The sequence below is a fragment of the Neolamprologus multifasciatus genome, chromosome 16, assembly GCF_963576455.1.
Source record: "Neolamprologus multifasciatus chromosome 16, fNeoMul1.2, whole genome shotgun sequence".
NCBI classification, from domain to species: Eukaryota; Metazoa; Chordata; class Actinopteri; order Cichliformes; family Cichlidae; genus Neolamprologus; species Neolamprologus multifasciatus.
In genome coordinates, this window is record NC_140454.1 from 2,361,296 (window position 1) to 2,388,821 (window position 27,526).

The 27,526-nt window shown below is 40.1% G+C and overlaps 2 protein-coding genes across 5 annotated transcripts in view; both read left to right on the forward strand.

Moving 5' to 3' along the window:
- Positions 1-12,592, forward strand: part of parp4 (poly (ADP-ribose) polymerase family, member 4) — a 46,520-nt gene extending 33,928 nt beyond the window's left edge. For 2 of the 4 annotated variants that reach the window (XM_085136172.1, XM_085136173.1), the window contains exons 29-36: positions 44-178; positions 404-445; positions 528-710; positions 5,192-6,846; positions 6,935-7,004; positions 9,265-9,367; positions 11,484-11,616; positions 11,827-12,592. In XM_085136172.1, coding sequence (XP_084992298.1) covers positions 44-178; positions 404-445; positions 528-710; positions 5,192-6,846; positions 6,935-7,004; positions 9,265-9,367; positions 11,484-11,616; positions 11,827-12,034 — 2,529 coding nt within the window. In that variant the 3' untranslated portion in view covers positions 12,035-12,592. The remainder of the gene's footprint in view (positions 1-43; positions 179-403; positions 446-527; positions 711-5,191; positions 6,847-6,934; positions 7,005-9,264; positions 9,368-11,483; positions 11,617-11,826) is intronic. The other 2 variants (XM_085136175.1, XM_085136174.1) reach the window with 2 other exon arrangements.
- Positions 12,593-12,716: 124 nt separating this feature from the next.
- Positions 12,717-26,958, forward strand: LOC146499978 (trace amine-associated receptor 13c-like). Its single transcript, XM_085136197.1, has 3 exons — positions 12,717-20,112; positions 20,732-25,197; positions 25,514-26,958. Exons 2-3 carry the CDS (start codon positions 25,025-25,027, stop codon positions 26,325-26,327), a joined length of 987 nt encoding a protein of 328 aa, XP_084992323.1. The 5' UTR covers positions 12,717-20,112; positions 20,732-25,024; the 3' UTR covers positions 26,328-26,958.
- Positions 26,959-27,526: the final 568 nt, after the last annotated feature.

Sequence of the window (27,526 nt, forward strand, 5' to 3'; positions counted from 1 at the left end):
TAGCTTCTTTATCAAATATTTATTTAATTGGTCGTATTTTTAGGACTCAGAGCAACCACAGCCTGGTTTTACAGACGTCCCCAAGCTGATTGCAGAGGAAGATGTGGACTTCCTTCCCTACATTAACTGGATTTCTCCCGAGGATGATGAAGAAGACCTAACAGAGGAAGACTCTTTGGTATGAATTTTTTTAACTGTTGTTCATACATGATTAGTCCTCATGCGCATAAACTGGAGCTGTAGTTTTGCCAAAGATTTTGTTTCAGCGGCCGAGGGAGCAACACCTGTGTGTCCTTTACTTAACATGTGATCATCATGTTATTGATCGTGCTGACTGTGTTGCTGCTGCAATCTTCACAAATGCTGACATTTATGACTTCATGCTTTTGTCTTCCTGCTGTAGGATGGAGGCTTTGGTTTGTTTGGCTCTTGTGGTTCAATCACAGTTAGTCCCCTTACACTAAGACGCTGATGCTGCACATTCAGGAAAACATTTATGACTTCATGCTTTTGTCTTCCTGCTGTAGGAGCAGATACATTGCTATGGTGATTTAGAGAGAATGGATGATTTAGTCATAAGTGGACTGGAGACGCAACACCGAACCTACGCCGGAGTAACAGCTGGGGGAGGTAAAGATGGTGAAGATGCCCCGGTAGAGGAGCTGCAAACGCTTGAACAGCAAGTGATAAAATTCCTTCAAACGAAGAATGTAAGTATTCAGAGCCATCATATTGCAGCATGCCACACGCTCCCCAGGAAAGACAGTAAAACAAAGCCATCAATTATTCTTCGGTTTGTGAGTCACAAAACAAAGATTGAGTTACTGAAACAGGGTAAGAAGCTTAAAGGGACTGGTGTGTATTTAAATGAACATTTAACGAAAAAGACTGCTGAAATTGCAAGACAGGCACGCAGCCTGAGAAAACAAAATAAGATACAAGCGACATGGACGAGGAACTGCAAAGTAATGATAAGACTAAATGGCAATCCCGAAGAAGCAAAAGTTGTGATGATAAGAGAACTCAAAGACTTAGAGCAATATAAATAATCAGGAATCTGCTCTGGAATCTATTGGAAAAGTGACGATTGGATAATGAACAATGGGTATGGAAAGTGTTTCTGGCCTTACGGCTCAAAAAACAACAACAAAAACAAAAACACATAAATGACAAGTTTGGACACAGATTATAGGTTTCCATTCAGAGATATTGAAGAGGAAGAATTTGATTATGAAAAGGACTGTCAAGGTGGTTATTTTGCCACACATACTGAGAAAACGAACTTCAAAACGTTTAATTATGCAGAGCACAACATGCATGACCCTGAAAGTAACATTGACCCAGATACCCACTTCTACAATAACACCAATAATACTTGTGAGTACTATACAGATGACCAATTCAATATGAATATTAAAATGGCAAATGCATTGTCGGTCATACATTTCAATAGTAGAAGCCTGTATAAAAATTTTTCTAAAATTACAGAATGTTTAAGTAAGTTAAAAAAGTTTAATATAATTGCAATATCAGAAACATGGCTCGATAATGAGAAAATTAGTGAAATGGGACTGGAAGGATACGAATTATTTACAATGAACAGGGTGAATAAAAAAGGAGGCGGTGTTGCCTTATATGTAGATAAAGTTTTGAAATGTAGTCTGATTGAATGTATGTCAAGCACCATAGATAACATATTGGAATGTGTCACTATTGAAATCCATGTTGAAAAAGCTAACAATATAATTATAAGTTGCATCTATAGGACACCAGGTTCATGCCTTGAGACATTCAATGAAAAACTTGCTGCTATGTTTAGCAACCTAAATGATAAAAAAGTGCAAATAATTTGTGGTGATTTTAATATAGATTTGCTAAACCCAAATGGACATCAGAAAACAACAGATTTCATAAATACAATGTATAGTAACTCCCTTTTCCCTGTAATTATAAAACCAAGTAGAATAACAATTGATACAGCTACATTGATAGATAATATATTCACAAATAAAATTGACCATGAAATAGTAGGTGGACTTCTTATAACTGATATAAGCGATCATCTTCCTGTTTTTGCAATTTTTCAAAATTATTTTGGGATTAAAACTAAACAAAAGAATCAAATATTTGATATGATACGACTTAGAACAACAAGAGCCATTGCTGCCCTCCAGGTGGACTTAAAGGAACACAATTGGAATGAGGTTTTTGCAAATGAAGATTCAAATAGTGCATATGATGCATTCTTATCAACTGTAATTTCACTATATGAAAAACATTGTCCTTTAATGAAAATCACTAGAAAGCATCACAGATCAAATAAGCCATGGATCACAAAAGGGATAGAAGATGCATGTAAAAAGAAAAATAATCTATATAAGAGATTCATAAAACAGAGGACAAAAGATGCTGAAATAAAGTACAAGTTATATAAAAATAGATTAGTAAATATTATAAGAACAAGTAAGAAAGAATATTACCACAAATTATTGGAGCAAAGTAGAAGTAACACACAAGAAACATGGAGGATATTAAATAGTATAATCAAAAAGGGCTCAAAAAATAAGAATTATCCAGATTATTTTAAAAAAGATAAAGATATTGTGCTTGATAAAACTAAAGACATTGCAAATGAATTTAATGATTTCTTTGTAAATGTTGGCTTTAATTTAGCAAAAGAAATTCCAGAGTCAAGAAATGATAACGACCTAAATAAACATATTACTCAGAATGTGTCCTCCATGTTTATTGGTGCTGTAACTCATAGAGAAATAATTAACATTGTGAAGACATTTAAAAATAAAAAGTCCACTGACTGTTTTGGTATTGACATGATATTAGTTAAAAGTATTATAGAACATATAGTGCAACCTTTCGCATACATTTGTAATCTGTCCTTTCAAACTGGTGTATTTCCCTCACAAATGAAAATAGCAAAAGTTATTCCAATCCATAAAAACGGAGAGAGAAGTCAGTTTACCAATTATAGGCCAATATCACTGCTCCCACAGTTCTCAAAAATTTTAGAAAAGTTATTTGTTAATAGACTTGATAAATATATTGAGAAGCATAATCTCCTAAGTGATAACCAATATGGCTTTAGAGTGAAAAGGTCCACTTCGATGGCAGTGATGGAACTTGTAGAAGGGATATCTAATGCTATAGATAATAAGGAATATACTGTTGGTGTTTTTATAGACTTAAAAAAGGCGTTTGATACGATTGATCATTCTATATTAATGAATAAACTAGAGAGATATGGCATAAGAGGGTTAGCATACAAGTGGATGAAAAGTTACCTGGATGACAGATATCAATATGTCGAATTCAATAATGTAAAATCTAAGCAGTTGAAGGTAACTTGTGGTGTTCCTCAGGGCTCTGTGCTGGGCCCTAAATTATTTATATTATACATAAATGACATATGTAGCATTTCCAAACTGTTAAAATGTGTATTGTTTGCTGATGATACCACTCTGTATTGCTCAGGTAAAAACCTAGAACAGCTTCTGACTACAGCGGAAAAGGAGTTAAATATATTAAAAAACTGGTTTGATGTAAATAAGTTATCATTAAATATAAAGAAAACAAAATTGATTATTTTTGGCACTAGACAAATGAAAAATGTATCTAAAATCAGGGTTAATGGAATTGAAATTGAAAGAGTGTACGAAAATAAATTTCTTGGAGTGATAATTGATGATAAGCTGAGTTGGAAGTCTCATATAAACCATGTGAAAACAAAAATGTCAAAAACCATTGCTATTCTCTGTAAAACAAAGCATGTCCTGAACAAAAAATCATTATACACACTCTATTGTACTCTGTTGCTTCCATATATGACTTACTGTCTGGAGATATGGGGTAATGCATATAAAACGAACACTCTTCCTATTTTCAAGTTGCAAAAAAGAGCTATAAGAATTATAAACCAATCAAACTATATAGAACCAACTAACATTTTGTTTATTAATCTGAATACCCTGAAATTTTATGATTTAGTTGAATATAAAATGGCACAGATAATGTATAAAGCACAAAATAGCTTGCTTTGCCCCAGTACTCAGAAGCTGTTTAAAGTCAGAGAGAGTCAATATGACTTAAGGGGAACAGATTTCTTTAAAAAAAACAAGATAAGGACAAATATAAAGCAGAGATGTGTTTCTGTTAGAGGAGTTAACCTGTGGAATAGTTATGATAGTGATTTAAAAAGGTGTAGTTCATTTTCCTTGTTTAAAAATATGTTTAAAAATAGAGTATTAGAAAAATATATATATCAAGAATGAAAAGAGCAAAAAAAAAAAAAACAAAAACAGAAAACCTCTTGATTCTTTTGCTTTGATGTAGTTACTTACTAAGGTGGTGGTGTTTTTTCTTGTTTGTTTGTTTTGTTTTTGCTTTGTTTGCCTTCTCTCACCCCAACTGGTCGCAGCAGATGGCCCCGCCCCTCCCTGAGCCTGGTTCTGCCGGAGGTTTCTTCCTGTTAAAAGGGAGTTTTTCCTTCCCACTGTCGCCAAAGTGCTTGCTCATAGGGGGTCATATGATTGTTGGGCTTTTCTCTGTATCTATGAAGCGCCTTGAGGCGACATTTGTTGTGATTTGGCGCTATATAAATGAAATTGAATTGAATTGAATTTTATTATTTGCTTCGAGCCCTGTGTACAGGAGCTGCATGCTAAAAGATCTTTTGTTAAAAGGGTTGGCGTAATAAGCAAATGCTTCAGCCAATACCTTTTGATTAGCCTTGTCTCATGCTTTCTTGCTTTGTGGTAAATCTTTGTTCTGTCTTCACTGAGATATTTGAATGCTAATCAATAAACATATCAATCAATCAATCAATCAATGATTCTGTGGAGATGGAGGGTCGCTCTCTTTTTTCAATCACGGTTAGTCCCCTTACACTAAGACGCTGATGCTGCACATTCAGTAAAACAACAAATTTAACAAATATATGGAACAATAATCAATTCAGTTCAGTTTCAGAAATGTCTAAATTGGCATGTAGCAGATGTCCTGCAGGGCAACAAACTGTGATTCTTTTGTTGGGTTAATGTTGATGTAGAACTTTTCTTAAATTGTGAAACCTGTAAAAAGACTTTACCAACAGTGTTTCTGATACAATTCATCTCAACACATTTAGAGGTTTGTAGAGTCGGAGTTTAAATTTCTGCTTATTTCTCTCCTTTCATAGAGTCCCGACTACTCTCCTCCATCTCCACCTCCTTCTCGTGAGGAGCTTGGTTCAATATGTTCTGTTCTTGGACACTCGGCTCCACCTCCACCTCCACCTCCTTCTTTTATGAAGCTTGCTGCAGACGAAGTTCCCCACCTTTCTTTTTCTAGACACTCGGCTCCACCTCCACCTCCACCTCCTTCTTTTATGAAGCTTGCTGCAGACGAAGTTCCCCCCCTTTCTTTTCCTGGACACTCGGCTCCACCTCCACCTCCACCTCCTTCTTTTATGAAGCTTGCTGCAGACGAAGTTCCCCACCTTTCTTTTTCTAGACACTCGGCTCCACCTCCACCTCCTTCTTTTATGAAGCTTGCTGCAGACGAAGTTCCCCACCTTTCTTTTCATAGACAGTCGGCTCCACCTCCACCTCCACTTCCTTCTTTTATGGAGTGTGCTTCAGACGTTGTTTCAGGACTTGTTCAACAACCTCAACTGTCCAGATCTTTTTTATTTAATCACTGTCCTCTTAGTCAATCCATGGATTCATTTTCATTTGCCAGACATCCGTCTTTCAGCCCAGATTCTTGTAGTTTTGGCTTTGAAGTTAGAGAACAACTTCCTGAGACGTCAGCTCCATCGGTTTTAGAGCACCAAGCGAAACCTCACTTCCGAAAGTCATTATCTCGTCGGGCACAGAAAAGACCCGAGTTTAAGAGTAAAGACTTACCTGAGAAGTCCTATTTGCTTACCGAATCGTGCAGCCTCAGTCTTCCTGACACGGCTCTTGCAGCAGTACCGTCTCAGATGGTTGTTGAAGCTGTTGAAGCTTCTCTGCTTGTTGCACAGACTGCCACAGACAGAGCGCCGTCTTTTGGGTCAGCTACGTTTACTTCCAGTGGCTCCACCTATGGTGGTGCTCTGGGTTCTACAGTGGTTCCTGAGACGTCAGCTCCATCGGTTTTAGAGCACCAAGCGAAACCTCACCTCCCAAAGTCATTATCTTTTCGGGCACGGAAAAGACCCGAGTTTAAGAGTAAAGACTTACCTGAGAAGTCCTATTTACCTCCCGAATTGTGCGGCCTCAGCACAGATGGGAGTCTTCCTGACACGGCTCCTGCAGCATTACCGTCTCAGATGGTTGTTGAATCTGATGACACACGTGAAACAGCTTCTCTGCTTGTTGCACAGACTGCCACAGACAGAGCGCCGTCTTTTAGGTCAGCTACGTTTACTTCCAGTGGCTCCACCTATGGTGGTGCTCTGGGTTCTACAATGGTTCCTGTGACGTCAGCTCTATCAGATTCAGAGCACCAACCAAAACCTGACTTGTGCTTGCCATCAGTAAGGCTGTCACTGAAAAAAAACGGGAGTAGAACCTCCCAGTTTTTTGGGTCCTCTTTACCTCCCACCCGTCCCAACGATGATGTTCCTGTAGGCCTTGCAATGGCTCCTGAGATGGCCGCTCGGTTGAATTACATAAGAAGCGCTCCCTCTTATACTTATAAACCCAGAATTAAAAGAGCATCACAACCTCACCATGAACTTGAAGCTCAGAGCGATGCACCACAACCTTATGAGGTGATAATAGCAGGTGCTCGACAAAGAATGGGCGTCATAGCTTTAGTCGCCGACCATCAGAATCTCCCGACTGTCCTGCGTCATCAGTCAGCTGTGTGAGTCCCTAAACCGTTTCTACACATTCTGTTTGTTAACTATGAGAAGTGTTTGTCTAACAGATGGAAATGACTGTATGTTAACTAGACTGGATGCAGCAGAATCTCCTGAAGCGCTGAAGCTCAAGTGGATGAAGATCTTCCAGATGCAACATTCAGTGAGCTTTTTGTGGTTTTATAGTCTCGGGTTCACTTAAGCAAACGACTGTTTATCACTCGGACAAAGCAACAGCTTCCTTTGGCTCTCTGACAGGTTCAAACTGCGAAGGAAGCTTAATTATTTTACTGAATCACTCGTTAACATCTGTTTTTATTTCTACGGGACTTGTTCTTATCATTGTTAGGGTCCTGGGTGGGTGGAGCCTATTCCAGCTGTCATGGGGCGAAAGGCAGAGTACACTCTGGAGAGACTGCTAATGTACTGCAAGGCTAACACAGAGAATTTAACCTCCAAGGACCTGGCGTCCACACATGTGCACATCATATTTTGGGTTGTCCAGACCAAAATGCTAAATTTTGGTAAAAACAAAGAATCACATAATTCTTTGTTTTTACATTCATCAGGTTCAATCGGCCCAAATAAAGAGAAATTAAAAATGCCGTGTAAGAGTTCGGGTCTTACGAGGTTAAACTGTCAGGTTAGGCTCAGACTAGGGTTTTAGTCTATGTCATATATTAACCCTTTAACCCTTTAAGACCTACCATAGAACCAAGTCCGCCAGCGCTTATATTATATTTTTACATGTTGTGGAGCCATTTTTGGGAGCATTTCAAGTTGATATACATCAATACAACCATTACAGCCCAGATTTTAATAATATGTCTGCATTAAGTGCATAGTAATTACATAAATTGCAAAAAAGTGCAATAAACTACAAAGAAATTGAAAATCGTTTTTGTTTTTTAACATATATTTCTAGTTAGAGAAATTTAAGAGGCTTATCCCTCAAAACTGTAAATACAAAAAAGTTGCACAAAATAGTTTCCCACCACAGGAAATTTATTTAGAGTGTCTTCATAGTTTTATTTTTGAAATACATCAATTTTTATACACTGCAGGAAAAACGAAAATAAATATTATAATGCAAATTTGCAAAAAAGCAGCATATGCATCAAAATAAACTATTTCCAGCAGTGCAATATGAGTCCTAAGCATCCCAGAAACCACACAGAAAGTCATAAAGTCAAAGATAACTTTTAAAAACACCAGTATAGGCTCATGAGGCCTTGATGGTAAAAAACTACATCTCCGCGAAAATGACGTCACTTCCGGTTTCGGGCAGGTCATGGCGGACATGTGATAGTTCACGCTGATGGACACAGGAAGTGTTATGAACAGCTGATCGGATCGGCAAAGCGTGTTTCTGGAATATTATGTTTTTGTTGCTGCAAGTGCTTTTTATGCAGTTTTTGCAAAGCTTTATGTGGAAGGAAACTGTGACCGAGGACAAGCTGATGGCATAAGATGTAAGTACAACTCCTCCGGTTTCATAGGCAAAAAAAATTATTGCGCTAGCTCACGTGGTTGCAGAGCTACAAGGATTTAAAAGTAGTTATGCAAAACAGAGCGTGCTGCTCTGACCGGCTTTAACCCTTTAAAGCATATGACTCCCAAAAATGGCTCCACAGCATGTAAAACTATAATATAAGCTCTGTCGGACTTGGTTCTATGGTAGGTCTTAAAGGGTTAACAGAGCATGCAAACATCCATTGTTTTGAAACTTGAAGCTACATTTCAGAGTTTTATGACAGGAATATATAAAGAAAGCTTCCAGCGATGCCCCTCAGCCTCCTCGTAGACTCACCTTGTTCTCAACTCGTCACATTCACAAGATTTCCAGAAAACTTGACCTCCAACCTTTACCTATACTAAAGGCCACTGGTATTCAAACTGGTCTGAGATTTGTAGTGGCTGCACCTGTTTTTGAGTTACTGCATTCACGAGCTCGAGTGCTCATGCTGCCCATGTGATGGTACCCCATCACTCTTTTACAGCCGAGGGGTGAAAATCATTTTGCCGCAGAAAGAATTGCAGCTAATGATGCGTCTGGGATCATAACGGGGATATAAACAAGACCTTGCTATCATGTTTACCCAGAATGCAGTTTTTCAAATGGTATCCAGTTAATTATCAGAATACAGATCAAACATCCACGTTTCTGTCAATCTACATCACAGATATTAAACTGGTAATGTCATGATAGTGATGCTCATAGAGTTAAAAGTGTTTTATCGTAGTGGAAGTTTCCTGTGGTTAGCTCCTGTGCTTTGGTAGAGTTAGCGAGGCTCAAAAAAGCTGGACAGAATTATTAAAATGACCAAGGACAAAACTGTAACCCACACCTTTGTACTCTGAGTGCATGCACCTGGAAAAAATGTAACTTTGATATAATGGTGTTATTTTTATGCGTGTTGTAGGACGGGTACTGGGAACTAACCACGGAGCTGGGGGAACTAATTAATGTCAACGTGGACCTGTTCGCCAACGTGTTCCTGAAGAACAAAGGCATCCATTCTCTCGGTGAGAGCTCGTTCAATTCTGGAAAAACTAGCTTTGTACTTTCAAGTTTTATGAAAGTTAAACTTTGGATCATGTTAACAATCCATATAAAGTGTGACTCACATCCACCGAGGTCTTTAGGGTCAACTTGAGATTTATTGGTGGAAAATTGACAAAAAGCCTCGAATAACTTAGAAACTACAGTTCTTACATGTGTGTTTTGTTAAAGTATATAAAGTGCCATATAAAGAGTTACAATATCATGTTACATTTGAGGCCTGACCTCTATGATCAACAGATGGAGCTCAATATCAAAGTGAAAATAATTCAATTCAATTCAATTTTATTTATATAGCGCCAAATCACAACAAAAGTCGCCTCAAGGCGCTTCATAGATACAGAGAAAAACCCAACAATCATATGACCCCCTATGAGCAGCACTTTGGCGACAGTGGGAAGGAAAAACTCCCTTTTAACAGGAAGAAACCTCCAGCAGAACCAGGCTCAGGGAGGGGCGGGGCCATCTGCTGCGACCGGTTGGGGTGAGAATGTTGGGGTAATGCTGTAATAGATTTTAAACTATGTTTCTTAGTGCTATTGTTTATATACTGACAACATCAAGCCAGGGAATAATAGATGATGATTCTACACATCCTGTTATTTGGGTCCTCTTATAACCATTTAAATACATGACTGTTCAAATGCATGTTCAATGTTCCTCAATCAGGCTTCTCATGAAAACAAAATCAAAAACTTTTCACTAAATATTTGTTACTAAATATCTAAATTCATTTTACTAAACAGTAAACAGAAATTATACATATCCAGTATATCCACATAAATCAAACCTAATTCTTTGCGTTTGTTTTTATGGCACTTCTTAAAGTTTACAAAGAACAGAAAACAAAGTGGTTCCAAACAAAAGCCGACGCTGTTCCTTTAGATAAAGCCCAGAGACTGATGGGTCGACAGATTTGTGCTTCTTGTTTTTCAAGTTATTGTAAGTTTACTAAAAACATGAATTTACTTCGTTTTATAATTATTATGAGCTCACACTTAACACTTTACCTCGATGTCTGTAAGAAAAGTTTTTATACCAACACGTTCTCACTCCCAAAGCGCAACATTTTGCGCTAAGTGACAAATCATCGATATATTACGCTTCCGATCACTCAACACATCCCTATATTACAAGATCAGAAAAATGAGGAAACATGAGAACCATTTGGAATGAATCTACACGTTTGTTTTAATTCAATTCAATTCAATTCAATTTTATTTATATAGCGCCAAATCACAACAAAAGTCACCTCAAGGCGCTTCATAGATACAGAGAAAAACCCAACAATCATATGACCCCCTATGAGCAGCACTTTGGCGACAGTGGGAAGGAAAAACTCCCTTTTAACAGGAAGAAACCTCCAGCAGAACCAGGCTCAGGGAGGGGCGGGGCCATCTGCTGTGATTGGTTGGGGTGAGAGAAGGAAGACAGGATAAAGACATGCTGTGGAAGAGAGACAGAGATTAATAACAGATATGATTCAACACAGAGAGGTCTGTTAATACATAGTGAGTGAGAAAGGTGACTGGAAAGGAAAACCTCAGTGCATCATGGGAATCCCCGGCAGCCTACATCTATTGCAGCATAATTAAGGGAGGTTTTACTCCAATCGCTTTGGAAAACATGATCCAACATCATTGAAGTGCTGGTTATGGTTTGGGATAAGGTTAGGGCTGGAATACATGGCAGAAGCGTCATTCTATTGGATTTCATCCATAACCCGGTGCGTAGCATAAGAACACGGAAGGTCACCTGTCACATTCCTCAGGAACGTCCGGGACATGACAAATCGTATATTACGACTCGGAAGTGAGAACGGGCTGTTTATATGCAGTTTTCTAGGAGCTCAGATGTTAATTAACCTTATTTTTCATTATTTTTTTTAAAAATCAGGCACCTGTTAAACCTGTAGATTCTTCCCTAGTGCGACATTTAACTGGGCAGCTGCTGTTTGAGATTGATTCATGATGTTGATTCTGTTCGTCCGGGCGTTGTGTCTGGTCCAAAGAACACTTTGGTTATAAAAGTACCATTTTGTGATTTACTTTGGGATCTTTTTTGCACGTGTGTTTGAAGGCGTGACGGCCCACGCAGATATCCTGAGGCTGGTGGCGACTCTTCTGGTTCTGCAGCTGATGAAAGCGGACAAACTGGAAGAAGGCAAACTGCTGCGCACCCTGTTCTGTCTGGAAGAAGCTTCTCAGTCCAGGTCTGTCCACACAGGATGCACAACAGCTTAGAGTAAAATCTTTCTGCAGTTGTTACAAATCAGCTGAAATTAAGCTTGAAAAACATTTTGTACAAAATGTGATTTGATATATTAATGAAGCTTATTTCACTGCCTTGCATGACTTTAGAAATGCAGTTAGGTCTGGAAATATTTGCACAGCGACGGTTTTAACAAGTTTGTTCACTTCAGGCCTGAACGATGGGAGCAGGTGAAGAAGGCGGTGGACTGGGTTCGCTGGGCTGACCGACAGTACCCCTGTGTCTATTGTCGGCTAGAGTTTGGTTTGAGCTGGGAGTCCGCCACCCGTCAGCTGCTGGGTTATGAAAGCCTGCCTCCCTTCTCGCCTCTCTGTGGTCTTGACCTACAGAGGACAGCGGCCCCAGTACTGGTCTTGTGAGAAGATGCTGTGGACACCGTGTAGCCTTTCAGAGGGGATTACAGTAGCTTTAGATATGCTTGTAGATGAATATGCATGTATTCCTTTGCCTTTTAAGAAGAATTGTGTACTCTGTGTGTTTAAACATGTATGGATAATCTTAAATGTTACAAATACAGGCCATTTACACGGAGCATTTACTGCACATGAAGCAGTTGTTTTGTCATCTGTGAAGTTTGCCCGAAAAGCAAACTGGTGTTTAATCCAGGTCAGGTGGTAAAATGTACTTAATTTGAGACACAAGTTATTTTTTAATTGCATAACACAGAATCCGTTTTTTAAAACACGTCATTGGTGTTGGTGGCAACAGTTGTTGTTTTGTGCAGTGGGATAATGGTGGAGGGTAAATACCTCTGATGCTGGAGGACCAATGTGATTGGGTAGCAGGATGTAGGAGTCTCCCCTGGTTACGGGCATCAGCCAGGTTTGTGTCCTCATTGTAACGTGATTTTATAGTCAGTGACTTGATACTTATTTACATGTAACAAGGCTTGTTGTTAATAAATCGCTACTCTATGACCTGTTCGTGCCAGTGCTTTACCTTGCTGCCTTTTACAGCTTCTGCCGTGTTAAGTTGTACGCTGAGGGAGGCTGAAGAAATTGAATACATGCAAAGGGTGCCAGGTTTGAGGGTCTCGGGATCTTATCACTGCTTTTTGAAGATGAAGTGGTTTTCTTTCACCAAGCAATCACGTCCGGCTGACACCAAGATGGTTATAGTGAGGAGCTCAGTCATTTAGGACGGGGTGAGAGAGGTGTTGACTGGCATGAAAACCATCACTGTGTTCAGGCCGTCCCATCTGTGTGTTTTTCAACAGATTGAAATGCTCACCTCCCTACTGATTTACCTGTGGTCAGCCTTCAGCTACTCTCTCTCCACTTTGCACCTCAGGCTACGTCTACACTAATCCGGATAAATTTGAAAACGGCGTTTTCGTCTAAAACACTCCACGTCCACACTATCATTTCCAAAGAGTTGTGCATCCACACGGAAACGACCTAAAATGCTTACAGTCCAGTCCTGTGCATGCATGTAAAGTAAGAAGAAACGGCAGACGGACTCATTTCTGTCTGCCGTTTATTTACTTTCCGGCTCTTTGAAAATTGTGGCTGAATGTCGAGGAAAAGCAGCGAGTTTTTTAAATGGACTAACAATGAGGTGGAGTTGTTGCTGCGAGGAACACAAAAGCACAAAGTTGCAGAAGCGAGTGAGAATTAAAGAATTTGAAGAAAAGCTCTCTGGAGCATGTGCAGACTGATATTAATCTTTAATAGGGCTCAAAACTGAGAGCAAACAGAACAACTGCTGCTCCGCTGTCTTAGTTTAATTGGTTACATGACTGCATCATATAACTAAAATTAGAGATGGACCGATCCGATATTACGTATCGGTATCGGTCTGATACTGACCCAAATTACTGGATCGGATATCGGCGAGAAATAAAAAATGTAATCCGATCCTGCTGTGTGTGTGTATTTGTAGCCTAGCTAGCAAACCAGCATTTCATCTCCGAGGAAGTTTTCCCAGAGAGAAGTAAAGCAAGTGTGTAAGTTCATCTCTGAATGTCTGTAAAGCATTCCAGCGTTAAGCTTAACAACCGATATATGGAGCGACTGCCTCTCTCTCTCTCTCTCTCTCCTGCTGCTACTTCAATCGTGAAACTGATTAATGATCAGCTGTTCGGCTTTTCTGTCGCGAGTCCGTCTCTCTTCTTTGTTTTTGGCCCACTTCTCACCAGAAAGAGGAAACCAGCGGCTGAACAACAGCAGCACATTTAAGCTTGATCAGCTGTTGTTAGAATTTATTTAATATTATTTCTACACCAGGATCTTTTTCTACAGCTGACGTAACTGTGCAGGGGCGGATCTAGCAAAGTTTAGCCAGGGGGGCCGATAGGGCATGAACAGGGAAAAGGGGGCACAAAGACATACTTTTCTTTCTTATTCTCATTTAAAATGTCGAGCTTTTAATAAATAATTATCTGAATCTTACACCCAAAGTTTTAATCTGATGTAAAATATATAGACGTCCATTACTGTATATAGTAACTGTTAAGTCTAATATACCCTAGTAAGCTATAGTACTTTTTCCTTTGGGAACCATCTGTGCAGTCTGCAGTTCTGTTGAAGAAAGATGTTGAATCTGTTTAATTATTCTTAAAAAATTATTTATTTCTGTGCATTTTTTTTCACACTGCATCAAATTAAAGTTGATTACATCGATTAAGCATCATGAGGTGGGGGGTGGTTCCCTATTTATTTTTGCTGGGAGTTTGCAACCCTATTAGTTAGGTTGCTCAATATCTCTGCTAAGTACTGTTTAAAATACAAGAATAGGGAGGATGGAGCAGGTTTAAGTTTATTAGATTGATCAGTTTTGCTGAACTATGAAATATTTTGGCTGCAGTGTATTTTTTACATACAGGTTTAACAGAATAGCTTTAGTGTTGTTATTTATTTAAACTTGAGTATAAACTTATACAAAATGCAGCAAGATATTAAAAAAAACAGTTTTATTGATTAAAAAACACACAATATCAGATTCATATCGGTATTGGCAGATATCCAAATTTATGATATCGGTATCGGACATAAAAAAGTGGTATCGTGCCATCTCTAACTAAAATGCGTCATCTTTCCAAAAGTCTGCGGTCACGCTGTCCACACTGCCACGTGAAAACAGCGTTTTCAATTGTTTTTGCTCCGTTTTCCTTGACCGAAAATGCCGTCTCAGTGTGGAGTGAAGGCCGAACGGAGACAAAAAGATACGTTTTCAAACGAAAACGTATTCGCGTGGACATGGCCAAAGCCTCCTGTGAGTCTTGACACCCCACCTGTCACTTTCACTCATGTCCAGGCTCATGAAGACTGGATCAGAAGGCGAGCACTGTGAGCGAAATCATGCCAACTCTCCTGGGTGATAAGCTAACAGCAATGAATGTGGATGCTTGTCGTGTCCTGGATTGTTGAGGATGTGACAGGAAAGTCACAGTATGTGCGTCTTCTTCATTGCACCCCTTCCTCGTCACCCTCTACACCACAGACTTCAGCCAGCTTCAGAGGTTTCCTGATGACTCTGCGGTGGTTGGATGCATCAGTGAGAGTGATGAGTCAGCGTACCGGGATGTGGTCGACTCCTTTGTCACGTGGTGCGAGCAGAATCAGCTGCAGCTCAACGTGGCAAAGACCAAAGAATTGATTATGGACTTTAGGAAGACCAGGAAACACCTGACCCCTGTTTCAATCCAGCGGGTCGATGTGGACATCGTGGAGGGCTGTAAATACCTCGGAGTACACACTGATAATAAACTGGACTGGGTTAAAAACACCACTGCACTTTACAGGAAGGGCCAGAGTCGTCTCTATTTTCTGAGGCAACTAAGGCTTAGACGTTTTCACCACTTCCCACAACCACCCTGACTCTCCTTTCCCTCTGTTTCAGTGCCCTAGACCGCTGATTCTTGAACCACAGTTTTCCTGCTGAACCAGCCAGTTTAAGCTCATGTCTGCCTGGTCTGGAGCTTCATATTCCATGTTAGATGTGTTTAATACTCTAGCTTGTGTCCCGATCCGTGATTGAGGTGTGAGACAAACGACTACTGGTCAAAGTGCGTCAAAGCAATGATTTTATTAAACACATGTGTGGAGGCCTATCTCCCCTCACCACACTCCCTGCCGGTGACTGATGCCCTCAGGAGTCGGTGCATTGTTGGTTCTTGGTGTCCGGGGCTGGGCGCTCAGGTCATGTGCCAGCTCACTCCCGGTGGCTACTTGGCGGGGCCTGGCGCCTGCTGCTCAGTCAGGCCTCTTCCGGGGCGCGGAGGGCCCTCGGGCCTCCGGCCTCTGTGCCTGCGGCTCGGTTCACTCTGGCACAGCTGGCTGCCGGCAGAGCCGGCGGGCACGCCGGTGCAGCCCCCTCTAGCTTCTGCCTGGTGGCTACTGGGTGACCCCTCGTCTGGGGATCCTCAGCCCTTCCCATGAAGGTGGCACGGATGCCCCTCCGGTGGTCCTCCTTGGGCTCTTGCACTCTGGGGCCTCTGGATGTCTGGGGCCTGGATCTCCTCCATGCCTGCTTCATGCCCTGGGGGACAGGGCTATGGCTCTCTACATCCTCTAGCAGACCATTACATGGGGAAACCATTTGAATACAAGCGCGCCGATCCACACAGGTGTGCACACGGGTGTTCGCTGTTTGTAGACTTAAATCACACCTTTCTTGGCTGCTACTTCAAAGCACATTGTGCGCTGTCTGTCCTGCGTGCTGCACAACAACATTCAATATTTAGTATTTACTGCTGTTTACACTTAGCTAGATTAATGCGATGGTGTTGTGTATAGTATGTTGCTTTGTTTTGTTTTTTTTTTGCTTGTTTTCTATTCTTTTTCTCTCAACAGGTGATCCAGGAGATATTTTTTTCCCCCTTTCTCACTGTCCCTCTCCCCTTCTGTTTTTCTTTTCCTTCCTCTTTCTTTCTCCCTTTCCTATCCCTCACTCATGTCTGTCCCGTCTGTAACAACTGAAAATAAAATAAAATAAATAATAAAAACAAAGGTCGATCAAATGGACCAATACGGCAATGCCATGATGATCCATTTGGCAAAATAAATCCATTGGGTATCCTTGTTGGTCTTCAGACAACAATTCTGACGGCTAAAGAACCAAATGGGACAGGCAAAAAAAAAAAAAAAAAAAAAAAACGTGTGGAAAGATACAGCTCTATATTGTCAATACAGATCTTCCGTCAAAACATACTTTCAGCATGGTTTTATTATGTCAGGGTTAACGCCCCGACTCGCGTCAGAAAAAACATCACATGTACAGGTTATAATTAACGACAGTTCAACAAGTTTCCTCCTTATTTGGTTGTCTGGCCCCCCCAGATGTTTCCTGTGGACCCCGGATCACTAGTTGCTAAGCAGAGACAAAGTCTTTCACCTTTACCCTTGAAATTATATTTCATATCTATGTGTATGTGAGCGTGTTAGGCCTTCATTCACAGCATACAGGTCATTTCATCAATATATCAGTTCAGACCAGCCCGTTCTCACTCCCGAGGCGTAATATGCCGACGTTTTGTCACGTCCCGCGGCGTTCCTGGGGAACGCGAAAGGAGACCCTCGGCGTTCTTATGGTACGCGGCGGGTTATGGGCGAAATCCAGTGCAATGACGCTCCCGTGGTAATAGACGTTCCAGCCCTGTATTCCAGCCCTAACCATAACCTTTTTCCTGACCTTAACCAGGACTTTAATGATGTTAAATAGCGTGTTTCTAAGCGATTTGAAGAAAAAGAGCGAACATGTGTAGATTGAGTCCATACAGTTCTCATATTTCCTCACTTTTCCGAGGTCGTCATTTAGGAACGTGGTGGGTAGCCGAAAACGTAATATGTTGACGATTTGTCACCTAGCATAAAATGTTACGGTTTGGGAGTGAGAACGTGTTGGTTCAGACATAGCGCTGAACGACGCTTTTAACCTTCCTTAGACTGTATGCTCAACTCTATCATAAGCACAAATGCAATGTGCGTAATAACCTGATTGAAACTGTATGTTTAATAAATGTTTAATAAATGACACTGTTCAAAGCTAAATAAAAAGATGTAAAAGAATCAACCTGATATAAAATGATATAAAATGATATAATCCCCACACTTGCACGTTCATAGTTCATTTGCTCGAATCCGGTTTCATAGCCTTAGTTCTTGGTCATTGTGTTGTACTTTGTTTCTGTAAATAAAATCTTCGAATCACTAAGCTCTGCTTTTGGTTTCATCTCTCACTGCTGGCTACTGAGCCATAACACCCCCAAGGCAAGTGTTCCAGATGGGAGCCCACAAATCCAACACAGATGGGTCCAGTTGTCCAGTATGTTTATTTTCAAAAGAAACAGCAAATCGAGCTATTTCTTACCATGTCAAAACAGCATCCCAGTAAAGGAAAGCTTCAGCTCTCAAGGTTGCTCAGTGACAAACTCTTCCAAGTCTGGAACATATGACAGGTTGTTTGATGAAGTGGGAGACACAAACAGATGAAAAAGGTTTTTACTCCATAAAAGAGCTGGCCTTCCTCAAAATAGCTGAAGAGCATTTCTACCAGGATGAAACAAATAGTTTCATTCTCCAAGACCACGACTCCCCAACAACAGACAGCAAGCCAGTCACCCTCTTGCTTTACTCAGTCGAATGCTGAAGAATTGACCTGGAATGAGACAACAGTTTATGCAAGGTCAACAACAGCCTTCTGGGTGTCCTTGTGCAGTTTTGCAAGGATCGAGTGGTAGCTACTGCTGATATCAAAGATATTTTAGTTTTCTAGTGAAAAGACACTAAAAAAGAAGAACTTCTGGTATTTATATTTGTAATTGAGCTATATTAGACCTATTTCTTTTATTTTGTAACTTTGTAATATATTGTATTATTTAATTAGTTCAGTCTGTTACTGTTCTTTTTCTCTTGGAGCAACTGTAACAACATTATTTACTTCGGGATTAATAAAGTTTTCTGATTTAGATTCTGATTGAGAAGAGAACTGTTACTCCTTCACATCAAAAGGAACCCGGTGAAATGGGTCAGACATCTGGATATTGATGTTTTTAACAAACACCTTTTATTGCATGTAATGCACAGACACACCAACAGAGGGCAGTAATATCCCTTCAACATACATTGTAAAATTACTATTACAACACTCCCACTTAATTTTACCATGGAGTTCACTTACTTGACTGCCATTGCTTATTTCTTTCAAAAAACAACAACATTATGCACCTATATCACAGTGTTACTAGAAAATAAACATTTCCTCTTTTGTTTTTGAACTCACACAAAAAATGTACTGTGTCAATCTTAGACAAAACTATTATTCTACATTACAGTTATATGCATGACATCTTAACATAAGCATAGTATAGGCATGTTAAGCATATGATAGCCCTTTTAAACTGAACACAGTCCAATCTTCCCTCTGAGATACTCAAACTTTTGTCTAGGCAGTGGTTTGGTTAACATGTCAGCCTTCATGTTTTCTGTACAGCAGTACTTCAGCTGGATTTGTCCATTTTGCACACATTCACGAATGTAGTGGTAACGAATGTCTATGTGCTTTGTTCTTGCATGATCGACTGGATTTTTTGCAATTGCAATTGCTCCTTGATTGTCCTCCAGGATCACTGTTGCTTTGGTGTCCATTCCAAGCTCAGTTAGTAGTCGTCTTAACCAAACTCCTTCTTGTGCAGCTTGGCTCAAAGCAATATACTCAGCCTCTGCAGTTGAAAGTGCAACTGTTGCTTGTTTCTTGCTAAGCCAACTGACTGCACCTCCTGCAAGTAGAAAGATGTTTCCAGTTGTAGAACGTCGATCGTCCTGATCACCTGCCCAATCACCATCTGAATACCCAACCAAGGTTCCTGTTTCTGTCCTTTGATATTTTAGCCCCAGGTTTAGAGTTCCTTTCAAATATCTCAGGATTCTTTTCACAGCTGTCAGGTGTTTAGTGTTTGGGTTTGCATTGAACCTTGACACCACACTCACTGCTTGTGCAATATCTGGTCGTGTGGCCATGGCAGCATACAATAAACTTCCAACCATTGACTGATGCATGCTTGGGTTTACAGGTTGACTGACATCATCACTCTTTCTTAATTTGACATTTGTGTCAGCTGGAGTTGCTACTGGATTGGCACTGTCCATTCCATACGTTTGTACACAGCAAATTCAAAAGTGTTAAATGTTTTGGTGTTAGTAGTCTTAGAGTTAATTTTACTCTAAGTAGAGTCACATTCTTTTAATGTAACTCTGAGGTGTAAAATGATAGTAGTTAAAATCGAGTGTTAAAAATGAGTGTTTCTATGTCAAATCTGGAGGTGTTACAATGGAAACATTAACTCTTGACCTCTTAACTCTGAACTCCTACAGGGGCTATGACACCAATAGAGTAAATTAACAGACTCCGCCCCCAGCACCATAGGCTCCAATCGAAGCTGAAGTGAAGCCGTTTCAGAACATTTTGCTCTACATATTTGAGTTGTTTGCCATGCTTGGTAAGTCATTTTTTCAAAGATTGTTTCAATTATTATTATTAGCTTTTACGTCTGTGGCTCTTTGGAGTTGAGACTAAGCTGTGTGAAAGGCATTAGCCATGTTGCTCGCTGATAGCATAATATTCTGTTTTAGCTAGCTGAAAGGCATTAGCCATGTTGCTTGCTGATAGCATAATATTCTGTTTTAGCTAGCTGAAAGGTATTGTTTGCGGGCAAATACCATAGCCTTGAAAAAAAGCTTGCAGGTGAATTTTCAGTCAAACCTTTGGTCAAATACACCTAAAACAGTGTCTGGAATGTAAATGTTGGTATAATGGTGCTACTTGAAGCCTGAAAATGATCTCCCATAAAAAAACGAGCAAACAGCAGTAGCAGACGTCCTGACTGGGTTCTACGTTAGCATTTAGATCCCTCCAGAGTTTTGTGCACACGGTTTAGGTAAAAATGAAAAAGGTTGAGGTTTTACATTTAGTTCAGTATTACCTGTTGCCTGTGTCCTTGTCTTTTGGGAAAATACTTTACACAAGTAATGGCTCAAAAAGGTTTCCTTTTTTTTACTGTGCTGCAATTGATTTGTGCCATTAATTAGTGTCAACTATTTTTTATTCAATCTCCACAGAGGATATGCTTGTGAAGATGGAATATGGGGGAGAGCAGAAGTGCGTTGAAGTTCCACAAAGTGATGAATGAAGGACATGTATATTGTATTTTGTATTTATTGAAATAAGTGATGAGAATGCTGTTATTTGCATTTGCCAGCTCACCTATGTCAGACCTTGTGATAAACAAAGTTCTAATGAAAGGGAGAACATGTACACTGTTACATCTTTCAGAAAATGTTTTGAAATTGTGGTGCACAGTTCAGAATAAATGTTTTTCAAAAACCATTGCGTCTTTTTAGTAAATGTTTATTTCAAAAAGAAATTTCTAGAAGTTCAGAACAGTAAAATTCCTGCTTTTTAGAATTAATTAGAAGATAACCCTTACGTAGTTAAACTAAAATACTCTTTGAGAGTTAATATATAAACTCTTAACACCAAGTGTTAAATTATCAACTCCAGACAGATTTGGTGTTTAACACTAAATCAGAGTTAAATTAACACTCTCTGGTGTGGACCCATATAGACACTTTAATAGTGTTGAAATCAAATCTGACAGTGTTAATTTGGACATGCTGAATTTGCTGTGTAGTATGTTTTCAATATACTGTCTCTGATGAAGCATAACATGGTTTTTGTCCTTGTCTTGGACCACAGAGATGCCCAGAATGTAGGATAGCTCACACATGTCCTTCATTTTGTAGTGTTTCTTCAGAGTGTCCTTTAAGGTCTTCATGCTCTCTGCTGATTCTGTAATCAAAATCAGATCAACATACACAGCCAATATTTCCAACTCCTGACCTGTTCTAACAAACACACACTGATCTGAAGTACTCTGTGTAAAACCAATACTTTTCATGAACTCTGTAAAAGCTTTGCTCCAGCAACGTGGCGACTGCTTCAGTCCATATATTGACTTGTTTAGTTTGCACACTAGATGTTCCTGTCCAGGTTTGATGTAACCCTCTGGCTGCTCATGTAGATTTCCTCTTCCAGGTGTCCATTCAAGAATGCAGTCACAACATCCATTTGATGCACATTTAGATTGTTTTGCACAGCAAATGACAACAATGTACGAATTGAACCAAATCGTACAGCTGGAGAGAATGTTTCATCATAGTCTGCACCATAAATCTGTGAATAGCCTTTGGCAACAAGTCTGCACTTGTACCTTTCCACTTGTCCATCACTGTGATGCTTAACTTTAAAGACCCATTTTGATCCAACTGTTTTGTGATCCTTTGGTAGATCCACTAAATCCCATGTGCCATTTTCTAGCAGTGACTCATATTCCAAACCAGCTGCTTCTTTCCACTCCTTTGCATTTGGACTTGACATAGCCTCTTCCAGTGTATTTGGTTCTGTGACACAACAGATGTTTGCATAATGGTCAACTGTAGCTGCATCAGCAAACTCCTCAAATCCATATCTGTTTGGAGGTCTTCTGATCCGCTGATCTCCTTTTGCAGCCTCACTGGCGACAGTCTCCTCAGTACTTGTTTGTCTTTCACCCGTGTGTTCTGTCACCTCATTCCCCAAACCGAGATCTTTTTCACTTTGTTTGCATTTAAACTCTGTTTCATTGAAGACCACATCTCGTCGAATCAGTATTTTTCCTTTTTCCTCATCCCACAGTCGGTAGCCTTTTGCATTGGTTGCATATCCCAGGAACTTTCACTGCCTTTTTGTCCAGCTTCTTTCTCTCTGTGTCTGGAACATGAGCGTAAGCAACACATCCAAATACTTTCATATGGCTAATGCCTGTTTTTTTTCCATACCATCTCTGATAGGGTGTTTCGTTCTTTAAAGCAGATGTTGGGAGCCTATTCTGTATGTAAGCTGCAGTAGCAACAGCTTCTGCCCAGAATGTGTTTGGCAACTTTGCATGTGACAGCATGCTTCTAGCTGATTCCACTAGAGTTCTGTTTTTTCTCTCTGCAACACCATTTTGCTGTGGTGTCATTTCAGTCATTTCATGGTGGATGCCTTGAGCTTTCAAATATTCTTGAAACTCTTTAGATGTGTATTCCCCACCATTGTCAGTTCTGAGTCTTATTACTCCCTGTCCACATTCATTTGAGAAGATTCTTTCAAACTCTTTGAAGTTGCTGAGGACTTCTGTTTTTTCTCTTATGAAATACACTTTACAACATCTGAAGTAGTCATCAATGAAAGTTACAAAGTACTTTTTTCCTCCTAGTGACTCAGTTTGAAAAGGACCACAAACGTCACTATGCACTAATTGCAACTTGCGTTTCGATCGCATTTCTCCCACTGATTTGTAAAGCTTTCTTGATAATTTGCCCTCAACACAAGCTTCACAAAAAATGTCCTCCTCTTCATTTGTAAAGCTAACTCCTTTTACCAAGTTTTTGACCTTTTTCAGATTTGTAGTGTGACCTAGGGGCTGATGCCACATACTTGCTGGAACTGAAGCAGTTGACGCTCCATGACAAGTTGTGCAGTTTCCCTCGATATCCAGCTGATACAAACCGTCAGATCTTTGTGTTCCCATTCCATGGAGAGTTCCATTCTTTCCTCTTATGTAGCAATGAGTCCTTTTGAACTTCACTGTGTTTCCCTTCTTGGCAGCAGCTCCCACTGAGAAAAGGTTCATTGATAATTTGGGAACATACAGCACATCATACATTGTGACATCTTTTCCATCACTAACTCTGAATGACATTTTCATTGTTATGTTGCCCAGACCTAAAGCCTCCACTACTCTGCCATCACCGAGTTTCACTGTTTGTGGTTCTGAAAACTCTTGGTAGTTCTGTAAAGCTTCTTTATTCCATGTCATGTGCTTTGACGCTCCTGAATCAATTAACCATTCTTCTTGTTGTGCATCACTTTCACATGACTCATTTACAACAAAAGCTCCCTCAAATGCGTCCTCTTTGTCCTTATATACTACACTTTTAGCCTTGTGGGCCTTGTATTTCTTTTTAATGCTTGGACAATCACGCTTGATATGTCCTTCCTTCCCACATTTGTAACATCTCCATGAGTCGGAGCTGTTTTCTCCCACTGTTTTTGATCCACTCTGTTCATTTCTATGCATCTGAGATGATATCGCTGATACACTACTGGACACAGTGGTGTTGTCAGTAAGCACTCGCTTTTGTTCCTCATTTATCAAGGCTTGTTGAACAAACTGTAGCGTCAGACTGTCCATCTTTGTCTCCAAAGCAGTAACAACAGTTGCATAGCTGGGTGGCAAACTACCTAGAAGGGTGACAATTTGATCGTCCTCTTCAATTACAGAACCCATTGCCCCTAGCTGATCAGTAAGTTCCTTCATCCTCTTTAAATGATCATTGAGATGTTCTCCTTCCTTCATTTCACACTGGAAGTACTTCTTCTTCAGAAATAGCTTGTTAGCAACAGTATCTCTTTCAAACTGTGCTTTTAGCATCTCCCATGCTTCTTTGGGTGTTTTACAGATTGTTATCAAGTACAATTGGGGTGTACTTACATTCAGTACCAGCACTGAAAAAGCCTTTTCTTTCTTCCATTCAAATTCAGCTCGTGCTTGGGCATTAGCATCCGCAGCTAACTGCTCCGTCTCCTCCACCATACCCCACAGTCCTTTTGCCTTCAACAGGTGCTCCAGTTGAAATTTCCGTTGCCCAATTCTCCGGTCCGCTCAGCTTGTCAATAAACAGTCTATCTTCCATTGTGAATCCCACAATTCTGTTTATGACTCCCAAAAGAAAACGTGTTAGCAGCTTCCCTTGGCGACCTCTGGGCCCATAACCTGATGTTTTTAACAAACACCTTTTATTGCATGTAATGCACAGACACACCAACAGAGGGCAGTAATATCCCTTCAACATACATTGTAAAATTACTATCACAACAGATATGATGCTTCTTGGACACTTGGATGAGGTGTTTGGGGAATGTTTATCACAAGACCCTGTGGTAGACCCATGACATGCTGGTGACATTATGTCTTTGGAGCCCAGAAAAAGAAGGATAGGTGGCTGGACAGGAGGCATAGGCATCCCTTCTTAGACTCGTGCTCCTGAAATCCAGGAGAAACAGCAGGAAATGAAATGATGTGTCGGTGGAATGGGTGCGTTTTTATTTTTATTTTTGTCAAGCTGTGAAGCATAAGTAAATCTCAGGACGTGCTATCATGTGCATTTCCAGTGAATTCGTTAGAGAATATCGCACAAGAGATTTTCTGGGGTGTGGTGGATGGAGAAAAGGAGTAGGAGGAGTAAGGTAAGTCACATTACACGGATAGCTTTAGTCAGAAAGGTGCCAGTGTTCAGCAGCTTTCATCTTCTTTTCCCTTTCTGCTCATGGAGAACCTGTATGGACAACAACTCTGCTTTCCACAGCTCCTCAACACCTCCTGTAGGAAGCCGCTGCAACATCACAGTCAGACCATTTTTCTGTACATTCTGCTTTCCTGCATCTCTCTGCTCACAGTGACTCTCAACGTCCTGGTCATCATCTCTATCTCCCACTTCAGGTGTTGAAGTAAACTTTAATATATTGTGTTTGACTTGAGCATACTTGGATTAGCTACAGAGTACTCTTCACATGTGGCCTTTACTAAACTGTAATAGCTCTTTTAGAAAGGAACAGCTGATGTGATAAATGTTTGTACTATTTAACCTCCTCCTCTCAGAATGATGTGGAAACGAGAGATTTGCCCTACTTTGTTGCACTGGATTGTTTATTGTATGTTGTTTTACTTTCAGACTTGGTGCATTACTGTAGCAGCTGGTCCACCTGCTGCAGGTTTATTAATATTATGTTACATCTTTCTTTGTTTTTCTTCTCAGGCAGCTTCACAACCAAACCAACCTCTTCCTCCTCTCTCTCGCTGTCTCAGACTTCCTTGTTGGCCTTCTGCTGATGCCGCCTCGAATCCTCCTTTTAGGGGGCTGCTGGGTTTTGGGCACCTTCATGTGTGGACTGTTTTACTATGCCTCTTTTGTTCTCACATCTGCCTCAGTAGGAAACATGGTGCTTATTTCATTTGACCGGTATGTAGCTATTTGTGACCCCTTGTCATACCCCACCACAGTTACTGAAAGAAAAGTCCAGATCAGTGTCTGTCTGTGTTGGGCCTGTTCGCTGCTGTATAACGGCACAATACTAAACAACTTTCTGAAGCAGCCAGACAGATATAATTCTTGTGACGGGGAATGCATAGTTGTAATTGATTTCATAACTGGTGCTTTTGATGTCGTAGTTACCTTCATCGGCCCCACTGCTGTGATTATATTTCTGTACGTGAGAGTATTTCTGGTGGCTGTGTCTCATGCTCAGGCTATGAGATCTCATGTTGCCTTTGTTACTTCAAAGGGTTCAGCTCACATTAAGAAGTCTGAGAGAAAAGCAGCTGCAACTATTGGTGTTGTTGTGGTTGTGTTTCTGATGTGTTTCTGTCCTTACTTTTATCCCTCGCTCGCAGGGCAGGACACATCAACCGGTGTGGAATTTTCCGTTTTTGGGGTCTGGTTACTTTATTGTAATTCCTGTCTAAATCCACTTATCTATGCGTTTTTCTATCCCTGGTTTAGGAAGACTGTTAAACTGATAGTTACGTTGCAGATTTTGCAGCCTGACTCTTGTGATGCCAACATACTGTAGAGTTAGAATCATATCACTCCTCAGTTAATACACTGTAAAGACCAAAGGTCAAAATGTGAAAAAATAAGTTGATATCTGACATCTTCTTCAGCTGTTAATGAAAAATTGCATCAATTATTTGTAATAATGTATTAATATTGATTATTACCAGCTGTAATAAACAATAATAATCAAGAATTCATCAAGATCCTTTAACTTCTTCATGAAAAATGCACATGCATACTCCAGAGTCACTATGAAGACTCATCTTCATTCACTCCACTCTCGTCAAAGAACCTTTTTATTTTGTCTGCTGGTTCTTTAAAGAACAAAAGGTTCTTCATCCTTAGCTGTCTAAGTTTGATGGTGTAAATGACATAAATATTTATTTACTATAATTAGAGTGTGAATTATACTGTGTGTTTTGTTTGTGTGCATGTGTGCAAGGGGGGAGGGCAGGTTACCTGGTGATTACCCTTTAAGAGCAGATGGTAGGAAACTGAATATTCAAATAAAAGTAAGAAATACTTGCTTAAAAATATACTGGTGGCAGGGGTGGGGGCCAAAGCCTAAAGCCCCCCCCCACACACACACACCCCTAACCCAGCAAACCCATTGATCACAAATAATGTGGTGATAGAATATTATTATTATTTTTTTTTTTTTTTTTTTTTTTTTTCGCCTGTCCCATTTGGTTCTTTAGCCGTCAGAATTGTTGTCTGAAGACCAACAAGGATACCCAATGGATTTATTTTGCCAAATGGATCATCATGGCATTGCCGTATTGGTCCATTTGATCGACCTTTGTTTTTATTATTTATTTTATTTTCAGTTGTTACAGACGGGACAGACATGAGTGAGGGATAGGAAAGGGAGAAAGAAAGAGGAAGGAAAAGAAAAACAGAAGGGGAGAGGGACAGTGAGAAAGGGGGGAAGAAAAAATATCTCCGGGATCACCTGTTGAGAGAAAAAGAATAGAAAACAAGCAAAAAAACAAAACAAAACAATGCAACATACTATACACAACACAATCGCATTAATCTAGCTAAGTGAAAACAGCAGTAAATACTAAATATTGAATGTTGTTGTGCAGCACGCAGGACAGACAGCGCACAATGTGCTTTGAAGTAGCAGCCAAGAAAGGTGTGATTTAAGTCTACGAATAGTGAACACCCATGTGCACACCTGTGTGGATCGGCGCGCTTGTATTCAAATGGTTT

What these genes read in the sequence shown, in the direction of transcription:
- LOC146499978 (XM_085136197.1), top strand. Translation starts at nt 25,025, where the DNA reads ATGGAGAACCTGTATGGACAACAACTCTGCTTTCCACAGCTCCTCAAC. An exon ending in ATCTCTATCTCCCACTTCAG is followed by an intron (nt 25,198 to 25,513) that starts GTGTTGAAGTAA and finishes TTTTCTTCTCAG; the next exon opens with GCAGCTTCACAACCAAACCA.